We start from the raw sequence: 12726 nt of genomic DNA, 5'->3' as shown, positions 1-12726 counted from the left end.
GCACGGGACGGGGGCTCGCCTTCGCTGTCGGCCACGGCCAGCGTGTCCGTGGAAGTGGCCGACGTGAACGACAACGCGCCGACATTCGCGCAGGCCGAGTACACGGTGTTCGTGAAGGAGAACAACCCTCCCGGCTGCCACATCTTCACGGTGTCCGCGCAGGACGCGGACGCGCAGGAGAACGCGCTGGTGTCCTACTCGCTGGTGGAGCGGCGGGTGGGCGAGCGTGCGCTGTCGAGCTACGTGTCGGTGCACGCGGAGAGCGGCAAGGTGTACGCGCTGCAGCCGCTGGACCACGAGGAGCTGGAGCTGCTGCAGTTCCAAGTGAGCGCGCGCGACGCGGGCGTGCCTCCGCTGGGCAGCAACGTGACGCTGCAGGTGTTCGTGCTGGACGAGAACGACAACGCGCCCGCGCTGCTGCCGCTGCCTGGGGCGGGCGGCGCGGGCGGCGCCGTGAGCGAGCTGGTGTGGCGGTCGGTGGGCGCGGGCCACGTGGTGGCGAAGGTGCGCGCGGTGGACGCCGACTCGGGCTACAACGCGTGGCTGTCGTACGAGCTGCAGCCGGCGGCGGGTGGCGCGCGCAGCCCGTTCCGCGTGGCGCTGTACACGGGCGAGATCAGCACGACGCGCAGCCTGGACGAGGCGGACTCGCCGCGCCAGCGCCTGCTGGTGCTGGTGAGGGACCACGGCGAGCCGGCGCTGACGGCCACGGCCACCGTGCTGCTGTCGCTGGTGGAGAGCGGCCAGGCGCCCAAGGCCTCGTCGCGGGTGTTGGCGGGCGCCGCCGGCGCGGAGGCGGCGCTGGTGGATGTCAACGTGTACCTGATCATCGCCATCTGCGCGGTGTCCAGCCTGCTGGTGCTCACGCTGCTGCTGTACGTGGCGCTGCGGTGCTTGGCGCCGCCCAGCGAGGGCGCGTGCGGGCCGGGGAAGCCCACGCTGGTGTGTTCCAGCACGGTGGGGAGCTGGTCGTACTCGCAGCAGAGGCGGCAGAGGGTGTGCTCTGGGGAGGGTCCGCCCAAGACCGACCTCATGGCCTTCAGCCCCAGCCTTCCCCCGTGTCCTGGATCTCTGAATCCAACGGAAGATCCACAAGCTTCTTTGGAGTCTTCTGGAAAGGTCGGTTGTTCAAATATTTTATTTATTTATAGATTTATATTTGAAGCCTGAAAAATATTCTCGTTACCTCAAACGGTACTTAAATAGTTTTACCCAGTTATTATAGAGATCTGTCAATATTTTCTTGTTTTTCAGAAGTGAGTACTTTTATACCTGACTTTTGAGTTTCAATTTCTAATTGAGAATCATTAAAAACCATACATTGAGTAGGTATTTATTGGGTGCTGAATCAGTTTTGTTTAAAATCTGTTATGGGGTTGTATTGAATTTCTATAGCCAGGCTACCTCTCTGCCTGAGAAGTATCAGTTGAAAAACAATTTAATTGCTACACATTAAGTATACTTCAGCATCACTCTGTCATTTATTCATTTCTAAAGTATGCATGATATTTTAGTATAATTCTGTTGTTTATAAGAAACCCATAAGCAGAAATATGTAGTAGCTGTTACCTTGTTAACTTTGTAGTTTTTTACTTTCCTCTGGATGGAGACTGGAAACATGGTTGGTCAGCACTACTCAGTGTTTACGTCAATGAGTAAATTTCAGTGTGCCCTAGAAATCAGTTACTTTGCTTTAGGAATCAAACACCAAATGTTAGAAATGTAACACTCCTTCCAACTTGTGTAAAATATGTTTCTTTATGCTTGACATTGATATTTTATCTGATATTAGAGAAAATACTTCCTGACATGTATTTTCTTTCTTCAAATGACTTTCTCCTTTTTACTAAAAATTTTGTTAGTATATGTTTGAGCATTAGAGATATATCTAAGTTCTACACTCTGAATTCTCTTGAAATTCATAGTCTGTAACTTAAAAAGTTACTCCATCAGTGGAGAGGATGATTTACTTTCCCTCTCAATATTCTGAAAGACAGAAATCTGGAGATGAGATTGTACACCTTTAAACTTATTACATGTTAAACTTATATTTCCTGAATTGTGGTGGTTCTTCACACTGGGTCTTTAGTCCAAGCTTTTATTTTCTAATTTATATTTTAGAAACTTCCTTTATATTTATGTAGCATTTTTGTTATGTGACTTATTTTTATATTGTGGTGTTTTTATTGTGTTAGATATTTTACAAGGTACTCCTTAATTAAAAACTCAGCAGAGTGGGGAACCTGGGTGGCTCAGTTGTTAAGCGTCCAGCTCTTGGTTTTCGCTCAGGTTATGATCTCATGGTTTGTGAGTTTGAGCCCCTCCCCAGGCTCTGCACTAACAGCATGGAGCCTGCTTGGGATTCTCTCTCCCTCTCTCTCTGCCCTTCCCCTGCTCATGCATGCTTTCTCTTCTCTCTCAAAATAAATAAATGAACTTAAAAAAAAAAAAACTCAGAGCAAAATCAGAGTACCTTTGAGAATAGAGCCACAATATAACAATGAAAGTGCAAGTGAAATTAATTTAAATAATACATTTCAGCATTTTTTTCTTTTCCCTTATAGAGGACATGTTTGTTATATGTTACAAAGTGATCTGTTTTCTTTTCATCATGTTTATTTCCAAACTTGAGTATTCTCTGAGCTCCTGTAATCAATCTTGTCTACGTCTATCAGGATAACTCACCTTAGATCTAGACTTATACCTTCAAATATCTCTGTCCTTGCACTTTTTTTCAGGTTCCATATGTCACTTGAATTGGGCTCAGGTATTTGATTATATGTTATATGGATTATATGGATCAAGGAGTGCTAGAAATCTAACTCCCCGCTCCTTTAGTCTCTTAGAGCTAGTATTATTTATTATTTACTATGTTTTCTATAATTATAAATTTTATTCTTTATTATTGATAGCTGTATTGATATAATTGGTAATTTCATCCTTTATATTAATATTTATTTTCTTTTTAATATGGGCTATCATCATGTGCAAATTTTCAGAAGATCTAGCAATGAATTTATCTTTTGGATCATCAGGAAGCATGCACACACTGGGATCCAGGGAGGTTAGGATTTGAAACAGCTGAGAAGTTCAAAATGGAGAAGTGAGAGCATGGAAGACACTTTAGTTTTTTGCCCAGTAACTAGCCCTCTGTGTTTCTGTGGGTAACACACCTCAATTCAAGCAGCAACCATTAAATCAATAATGAAACTTCCTATGTCAGCCCCTAAATTGTAGTTTTTATATAGGGTTAACTATCTAAGTTCTGACTTAATCTTAGACACTTTTGAGAGTGAAGGGACACTATAAGTAAGTATACGAGACTACAGACATAAACAGAGTATATCCCAGGTAACTTGGGGTCTATGGCCAGCCTATCCTATCCTAGACCTGATAATGCTAACTGCATTAGCAACATCTGGAGTCCTTATTGAACATTCTGGTTCCCAGACTCTACTCCACAATTTCTGAAATAAGTAGGACTGGCAAACTTGCTTTTCAGTAAGCACTCCAGGTGTTTCTTATTCAGCTGAAGTTTTAGATCTAATAGGCTTATGAGACACTTAGTGAAGCAAGTTCCTATTATTTGAGAGTATATAATTTAACTATCCCTGCTTTGTATTCATTATTGCAGATTTAACTGGCACATTTATGCTATTACTTGCTATAAAATGCACATTAACAGGAATGGAGTATAGTTTATATTATTACCTTGTGTTGCGATGATTATTCACTAATAAACTTATTTTTAGATTCCAGAAAGTAGCTCAAACTAAACATTGATTGGTATCGTAGATAGATACATAAGTTGTTACACTTTAATTTGTGCTTTACAAGAAAAATAGCCACTAAAACCAGAATTTGAATGGATTTTCACCTAGGGTCAATCTGAAGAAGTAGAAGATTATAAAAACAATTTAGTGGCACACATGAATCCATGAATTAAATGACTCTCATTCCTGTCACTTTTTTTGTTCATAAGTGTTAGTCTGTTTTTCAGCTCTTAATAGCAACTGAAAGAATTCAAAATTATTGATCTCTGTTATAACTTACAATATCATTAAAGTAAAGAAAATAACCTTTGGATAAGACCAAAGGTCCTATTATTAAGTTTTTCCTTTTTGGGAAAAAAAGAACTTTTTCTCTTTTTTCAGTAGTGCAGATATATTAATAGAGAATTTCATCTGCTAAATACTTGATTCTAAAAACTTCAAGAGAGAAAATATTTTACTCCAGGTGATGATGAATATTTTGTTGACACTGATAAAACTATTAGATAATTCCCAAACTGTATATTTGGGGTACTCAAAAAGCTTAAATATAACAAAGATGAAAGTGCTTATCTTTAGAATCATAATTAAAGTTCTTTTTTCCCATGTAAGATACATATAAAAAATGTAACTTCTCCCTGTATAACTGATTTCTCAAAAAAAGTACTTTTCTGCTTTCCTAAGATGGGAACCACCCACCACTCAGCCTGTGTAGTAGCAATCGTAAAGGTATTGCAGAGTGATAATATTATATAGGTAATAATTTTTACCAAAAAGCTGATTTTGGTCTCGACCATTATGAAAATAAATGTGGCTAAATCGAGGGCTGAAAATATTGCCATTTATGAGCCACTCACTTTCCTTAAGGTAATATCCTAGGTCTCCTTAAGGTAATATCCTAGGTATTTAATGTATCATAATTCACACAACCCCCACATTATTATTGTATGAATGTTATGAAACTGGAAACAGAGACAGAGAGAGTCACACAACCAGTAAGTTTAAGAATAGGAATCAGAATGGAGTCATTTCCAATATTGAGCTGGTGTTCTCTCAACTTTCTAGTGATGACTGAAATTTAAGAGTTTCAAACACCTCACAGAGAAGTGATACTTGAGATTAGCGTCTGGTAAGGTTTATTTAATCGCAAAAATAATGAGAAAGAGAAATGAATTAAGTATCAAACTTGAAGACATATAAATTTGTTATCCAGCAAAAAACTAATACACTGGTATTATAAAATATTAAGAGCATTTTCAAATGTAGCTAATGAGAGTCAGGGGGAAGAAATTACTTCCCGAGATTCTGAATTTAAGAAAACGCTGAACTGAAGGTCGACAATGATTATTATTATGTACAAAAGAGACCTCATGTGAAGTTTTGAAGATCCATAGAGCTACAAATATGTACAAATAGAATCAAACGCTGTGAATGAAAGACAAGTTGTTAAAACTCACGGAATTGTACTTACACATTCAGCCACCGGATGTCGCTGTCTTCCACAAAATTTTTTTTGGAACAAAGGCATAATCCTGTTTCTCGAGGACTAGAAAGGAACTACATTCGCAGATCTCGGCCGTTTCCATAAAAGTGGATGTAAGAAATCGAATAGGAAAATTCAGGCAGCAGTTGTTCTAGACCGCTGATTCATCAATTTGTAAATCGGCAGAAAGGTATGATGTTGGTCTACAGACCCAGGGGGCCAAGAGACTGGCGCGTGCTTCTCTTGCTTCTGCTCGTCGCAGCCTGGAAGGCGGGGAGCGGTCAGGTCCACTACTCGGTCCCGGAGGAGGCCAAACACGGCACCTTCGTGGGCCGCATCGCGCAGGACCTGGGGCTGGAGCTGGCGGAGCTGGTGCCGCGGTTTTTCCGAGTGGAGTCCAAAGGTCGCGGGAATCTTCTGGAGGTAAATCTGCAGAATGGTATTTTGTTTGTGAATGCTCGGATCGACCGGGAGGAGTTGTGCGGGCGGAACGCAGAGTGCAGCATCCACCTGGAGGTGATCGTGGACAGGCCGCTGCAGGTTTTCCATGTGGAGGTGGAGGTGAAGGACATTAACGACAACCCACCAGTCTTCTCCGTCTCAGAACAAAAGCTTTCAATACCCGAATCTCGACTGCTTGACTCTCGATTTCCGCTAGAAGGCGCATCTGATGCTGATGTTGGAGAGAATGCAGTGCTTACTTATAGACTCAGTCCAAATGAGTTTTTCATTCTTGATATTATAAGCAAAAAAGACAAAGGCAAATTTCCAGTGCTTGTTCTAGGAAAAATGCTGGATCGTGAAGAAAATCCTCAGCTTCAGTTATCATTAACGGCAACCGATGGAGGCAAACCCGAATATACTGGATCTGTTACTCTGCTGATCTTGGTGTTGGATGCCAATGATAATGCGCCTATGTGTGACCGATCCGTTTATGAAGTTAAAATGTATGAAAATTCAGCGAACCAAACGTTAGTAATATGGCTGAATGCGTCTGATGCGGATGAAGGAATAAACAAAGAAATGATATATTCATTTAGTGCTTTGGTTCCATCCAGTGTAAGAAGGAAATTTCTAATGAATGAAAAAACGGGAGAAATACGAATAAATGATGCTATTGACTTTGAGGATAGTAACACTTATGAAATTCATGTAGATGTGACAGATACAGGAAACCCACCTATGGTTGGTCACTGCACTGTCTTAGTGGAAATTCTGGATGAAAATGATAATTCACCTGAGGTGGCTATCACTTCTTTGGCTCTTCCGGTACAAGAAGATGCTCAGGTGGGCACTGTCATCGCCCTGATCAGCGTGTCCGACCGTGATTCTGGAGCTAATGGCCAGGTGACCTGCTCTCTGATGCCTCACATCCCCTTCAAGCTGGTGTCCACCTTCAAGAATTACTATTCGCTGGTGCTGGACAGCGCCCTGGACCGCGAGAGCGTGGCGAACTATGAGCTGCTGGTGACCGCACGGGACGGGGGCTCGCCTTCGCTGTCGGCCACGGCCAGCGTGTCCGTGGAAGTGGCCGACGTGAACGACAACGCGCCGACATTCGCGCAGGCCGAGTACACGGTGTTCGTGAAGGAGAACAACCCTCCCGGCTGCCACATCTTCACGGTGTCCGCGCGGGACGCGGACGCGCAGGAGAACGCGCTGGTGTCCTACTCGCTGGTGGAGCGGCGGGTGGGCGAGCGTGCGCTGTCGAGCTACGTGTCGGTGCACGCGGAGAGCGGCAAGGTGTACGCGCTGCAGCCGCTGGACCACGAGGAGCTGGAGCTGCTGCAGTTCCAAGTGAGCGCGCGCGACGCGGGCGTGCCTCCGCTGGGCAGCAACGTGACGCTGCAGGTGTTCGTGCTGGACGAGAACGACAACGCGCCCGCGCTGCTGCCGCTGCCTGGGGCGGGCGGCGCGGGCGGCGCGGTGAGCGAGCTGGTGTGGCGGTCGGTGGGCGCGGGCCACGTGGTGGCGAAGGTGCGCGCGGTGGACGCCGACTCGGGCTACAACGCGTGGCTGTCGTACGAGCTGCAGCCGGCGGCGGGTGGCGCGCGCAGCCCGTTCCGCGTGGCGCTGTACACGGGCGAGATCAGCACGACGCGCAGCCTGGACGAGGCGGACTCGCCGCGCCAGCGCCTGCTGGTGCTGGTGAGGGACCACGGCGAGCCGGCGCTGACGGCCACGGCCACCGTGCTGCTGTCGCTGGTGGAGAGCGGCCAGGCGCCCAAGGCCTCGTCGCGGGTGTTGGCGGGCGCCGCCGGCGCGGAGACGGCGCTGGTGGATGTCAACGTGTACCTGATCATCGCCATCTGCGCGGTGTCCAGCCTGCTGGTGCTCACGCTGCTGCTGTACGTGGCGCTGCGGTGCTCGGCGCCGCCCAGCGAGGGCGCGTGCGGGCCGGGGAAGCCCACGCTGGTGTGTTCCAGCGCGGTGGGGAGCTGGTCGTACTCGCAGCAGAGGCGGCAGAGGGTGTGCTCTGGGGAGGGTCCGCCCAAGACCGACCTCATGGCCTTCAGCCCCAGCCTACCTCAAGGTCCCGGCTCTGCAGACATCGTGAGTCTCAAAAATATTATTCACAAAAATTTTCGTTAAGTCTTTAATATTTAATATTTCCTTCCATCTTTTTATTTTAAATTATGGTTTTATATTTGATTATTGTCTCATCATTTAGATGTAAATTCTGAATTGGTATTAATTCATTTACTTAAAATTGGTTATGGTTAGAATTCATTTTAGTTTGTTGCATATAATCGCTTTGCACTAATAGATTTATTTCAGTAACATACCTCCCCTTTTTTAGGTTTTAAAAGTTGGAGTTAATGGACTAGTGTTTGTTGCACAATAGAAAGTGTTTCCAAAATTAAATTTTTAATAAATATTTTAATTTTCAATCTTTAGGAAATGTAGGAAGATACTTGTATGACATATTTGGTGGAGTTATTTATTTTCAAAGTCTCCTATTATGACAGTTAATTTTTTTTACAGTGAAGTGTTTCTTTTAAAATTATTTATTTTTTAATATTTATTTTATTTTTTGAGAGAGATAGAGCATGAGTGGAGGGGTAGGCAGAGAGAGAGGGAGACACAGAATCCCAAGCAGCCTCCAGGCTCTGAACTGTCTGAACAGAGCCTGGCATGGGGCTCAAACTGGTGACTGTGAGATGGAGACCTGAGCCAAAGTTGGATGCTTAACTGACTGAGCCAGGCACCCCTTAACTTCCTTTTTAAGTAATATTTGTATACTGAATGATTCTTTTCAGGTTTCTCTAAATGGTTGGCTTTCACATACTTATGATGAATTTGATATTTATGATTAATTTTTTAACTTTAGAGGCTTCATTTATTTTTGAATATGAAATATACTTATATGGTTTACAGTGGTTTAAAATGTTTCCCTTCCAACTTCTGTATCAAGTCACTCGGTATACCTCCTTGAATATTTCTAAATTAAAAAAGTTTTAATTCTTTTATTTTAGAGAGAGAGCACAAAAGCGGGGGAGAGGGAGAGAGTGAGAATCTTTAGCAGGCTCCACGCTCAGCACAGAGCCTGACATGGGGCTCAATCCCAGGACCCTGGGATGGCGACCTGAACTGACATCAAGAGTGGGACACTTAGTTGACTGAGCCAACCAGGCACCCCTTAACTTTAATTAGCTAATTCAATTTTTTAATGTTTATTTTTGAGAGAGAGACAGAGCATGAGCAGGGGAGGAGCAGAGAGAGAGGGAGACACAGAATCCAAAGCAGGTCAAGGCTCTGAGTTTGTCAGCACAGAGCCTGATGTGGGGTCTGAACCCACGAACTCTGAGATCATGACCTGAGCCTAAGCCAGACACTTAACCAACTGATCTACCCAGGCGCCCCTAATTAGCTAGTATTAAAGTTGATATTCAGAGGGACTCTTGACTTACAGCAAAATTTATGAAAAATCTTAACTGCTCTAGAAAACCTTCAATAATAAGACTGAAAGCTAATATATCTTTTCTCAAGGCTAATTTCCTGCAAGCAAAGGAAATTTTCATTTGGATGTTATTATTCATTAGCATATGAACTCTTTGTGTACCCACACTAAAAGCAATAGAAATTCAGCGATAGGGAATATTAGATAGATCTAGGTTAATTAGTTTAAGATGAAGCTTCTCATCTTGGTATTACAGTAGTCTGTGCGGATTTTGCAAGTATATGAGAATTTTGGAGCATGGGTGGTGGTATGTGTCCATTTGACAAATCCTTTTGTGACTCTCATTTTCTCATTTTGAGGAAGAGTTTAATCATCTCCAGCTGATAACATTACAGATGAATTCATGGTAAAATTTACATTTGGGCTTGACTTTGATATCAGGATAACATTTTTATAGGTAAAGAGAGAGGTAATTTTAGAAACACTTTGAACAAAGGTTGCACTGACGAAGAAGACAAGGAGGTGATCTATTTCATCTGCAAAATAGAATTCACATTGGAGAGTAGTCAAAAATAAAACTGGGAATGTTGGTTTTGATCCCATCTCAGGTCGTGTAGAAGTTATTCTAATGTCATGGAATTTCTACCTTTAACTGTACTCATGAAAATAAATATGGTAGTATGTGAAAGAAAAGACAGATGGACTGTTGACAGACTTTGAATAGGGCAAGTAAGGGATGAGGACTGATAAAAAATTCATACAGGTGACATGTACAATGTTCACTGCATTAAATCAAAATGAGAATTTCAAGGGTTTGAATTTGGGGGTTGTTAATGATGTCTCTTCATAATCTTCAAAGTGTAATCAAATTATTTTCTGAGAGTCATCACCATGCATAGGTAAAAATGTCAATGAGAACCATAGAAAGAGGGAAGGAAGGTGTGGGTTTGGGAATAACTTCAATAAAAGTCTTATTTGAAACATTGGAAATGGATGAGGACACTTAAAGGAAAGCATATACAAAGTTAAGATTGAGAGAAAAGGATGAACTCATTTAGGAGCAGCTGAAGGATCAGAGCAGCAAAGAACTATGGGTAGATATTCCACTAGAATTTGCAAGAATCAAGTATGTTAAGGAAAATTTTTTGAAGGGGAGGCCTAATAAAAGCTGCAGGGAAATTTAGAAATGGAAAGAATATGCACTAAAATTTTCATCTTCCATCATTAAATTTTTTTAATGTTTATTTATTTTTGAGAGAGAGAGAGAGAGAGAGAGAGAGAGAGCGCATGAGCAGGGGAGGAGCAGAGAGAGAGGGAGACAGAATCAGAAGCAGGCTCCAGGCTCTGAGCTGTCAGTACAGAGCCCAATGCGGGGCTCAAACTCACGAACTGCAAGATCATGACTTGAGCTGAAGTCTGACACTTAACCCATTGAGCCACCCAGGCGCCCCCATCTTCCATTATTAAGTAAAAGAAACAGTCTTAGGAGTATTTGATATTTACTGAAAAAAGAAATAATGGACTGCAATCTATAAGATTTTTAAAATGTGGATAAAATTTGTTAATTTAAAATTACATTCTTTACCCATAGCAAAATATAATAACATATCCTGTAACAGAAGAATATGCACAAGTTTCTTCTCTACATAAAGAGATTAGGATAGTTTGCACTTCTAATTCCCAGGCTTACTTAAGATCACAAATTTTCTAACCTGGTTGATAACAGTAATTAAATTATTGGGAGAAAGTTGTTTATGAATTATCTGATCCCTTACCCTAGTCTAAATTCATAAAAGAAGTCAGACGAGATGAAAATGGCTCTGAAAATTACAAACATAAGGAGATTTACTATTAAATTAAGGCAAAATAAGATTTTTTTTTAATTTAAAGGACTATAGCGTAGCGAAGTTATGTGAATTCATTTCTTACCCTTTGTAGTCGCATGATGTCGCTGTCTACCATGAAGTTAATCTAGTTGTTACAGTATTCAAAATTCATTCCTCCTGTTACTGCTTGGTTCCACAAGCGCTGAGTGATGGCAGGCGCAGAATTGGATTAACAGAGTCGGATCATACAATATTTCATCTTAATGACGAGGCAAGATCTTCTGATGGAAATAAAACAAGTATTTGACATGGTTATTACCCTGGAAGGACCACTGGGATCTCGGTGTCTGCTGCTCTCGCTTCTGCTGCTCGTAGCCTGGGAGGAGGGCAGCTGCCAGGTTCAGTACTCAGTCCCGGAGGAGGCTAAACATGGCACCTTCGTAGGCCGCATCGCCCAGGACCTGGGGCTGGAGCTGGCGGAGCTGGTGCCGCGCCTTTTCCGAGTCGAGTCCAAAGGCCGCGGGGATCTTCTCGAGGTAAATCTGCAGAATGGTATTTTGTTTGTGAATTCTCGGATCGACCGCGAGGAACTGTGTGGGCGAAACGCGGAGTGCAGCATCCACCTGGAGGTGATCGTGGACAGGCCGCTGCAGGTTTTCCATGTGGAAGTGGTGGTGAAGGACATTAATGACAACCCGCCTGTGTTTCGTTTAAAGGAACAAAGAGTGCTGATTTACGAATCAAGGCTGCCAGATTCTCTGTTTCCACTAGAGGGCGCGTCAGATGCGGATGTTGGCTCAAATTCTCTTTTAACCTATAGACTCAGTTCCAGCGAATACTTCTCCCTAGATGTGAAAACAAACAGTGATGACAATACACAAATTGGGCTCGTATTAAAGAACTCCTTGGACAGAGAGGAAGCTCCCGAACATAACTTATTTCTGACAGCCACCGACGGAGGCAAACCTGAACTCACAGGCACTGTTCAGCTGCTGGTCACTGTGCTGGACGTGAATGACAATGCTCCCGGTTTCGAACAGACTGAATATGAAGTAAGAATATTCGAAAACTCGGCTAACGGAACAATAGTAATCAGACTTAATGCTTCTGATCGGGATGAAGGAGTGAATGGGGAGATTTCATACTCTTTTAATAGTCTCATTCCAACCATGGTTAGCGACCAGTTTAAAATAGATCCAAATACTGGAGAAATAGTAATTAGAGGGAATTTAGATTTTGAAAAAGTAAATTTATACAAAATTCGTATTGACGCGACGGACAAAGGCCACCCACCCATGGCTGGTCATTGCACCGTTTTATTGAAGGTTTTGGATGAAAATGATAATGTCCCTCAGATTGCATTGACTTCTTTATCCTTACCTGTCCGAGAGGACGCTCAGTTAGGTACTGTGATTGCCCTCATTAGCGTGTCAGATCTCGACTCCGGTGCCAACGGCCAGGTGACCTGCTTTCTGACACCCCATGTCCCCTTCAAGCTGGTGTCCACCTTCAAGAATTACTATTCGCTGGTGCTGGACAGCGCCCTGGACCGCGAGAGCGTGGCGGACTATGCCCTAGTAGTGACAGCACGGGACGGGGGCTCGCCTTCGCTGTCGGCCACGGCCAGCGTGTCCGTGGAAGTGGCCGACGTGAACGACAACGCGCCGACATTCGCGCAGGCCGAGTACACGGTGTTCGTGAAGGAGAACAACCCTCCCGGCTGCCACATCTTCACGGTGTCCGCGC

The 12726-nt window shown here is 43.9% G+C and overlaps 3 protein-coding genes across 3 annotated transcripts; all 3 read left to right on the top strand.

The window, feature by feature from the left end:
- Positions 1–3: 3 nt before the first annotated feature.
- LOC125917719 (protocadherin alpha-3-like) lies at positions 4–2756 on the top strand (the record flags this gene model as incomplete). The annotated part of the gene is made up of 2 exons (XM_049623841.1): positions 4–1119; positions 2739–2756. Coding segments are annotated over 2 exons (1134 nt in total), but the record flags the coding sequence as incomplete, so codon positions are not given.
- Positions 2757–4073: 1317 nt separating this feature from the next.
- Positions 4074–7988, top strand: LOC125917720 (protocadherin alpha-10-like). The gene has a single exon (XM_049623842.1). The coding sequence runs from the start codon at positions 5446–5448 to the stop codon at positions 7843–7845; it is 2400 nt and encodes a 799-aa protein (XP_049479799.1). The 5' UTR covers positions 4074–5445; the 3' UTR covers positions 7846–7988.
- Positions 7989–10473: 2485 nt separating this feature from the next.
- LOC125917721 (protocadherin alpha-6-like) lies at positions 10474–12722 on the top strand (the record flags this gene model as incomplete). Its single annotated transcript, XM_049623843.1, has 1 exon — positions 10474–12722. A coding segment is annotated over exon 1 (1479 nt), but the record flags the coding sequence as incomplete, so codon positions are not given.
- Between the last annotated feature and the right edge of the window lie 4 nt (positions 12723–12726).

This window comes from Panthera uncia, unplaced genomic scaffold, assembly GCF_023721935.1.
Source record: "Panthera uncia isolate 11264 unplaced genomic scaffold, Puncia_PCG_1.0 HiC_scaffold_2286, whole genome shotgun sequence".
NCBI classification, from domain to species: domain Eukaryota; kingdom Metazoa; phylum Chordata; class Mammalia; order Carnivora; family Felidae; genus Panthera; species Panthera uncia.
The sequence above is the reverse complement of the archived record's forward strand: the minus strand, read 5'-3'. Positions and strand labels throughout refer to the sequence as shown.

Bases quoted from the DNA above. Each gene is read 5' to 3' on its own strand.
- LOC125917720 (XM_049623842.1), top strand. From the start codon at position 5,446: ATGATGTTGGTCTACAGACCCAGGGGGCCAAGAGACTGGCGCGTGCTT.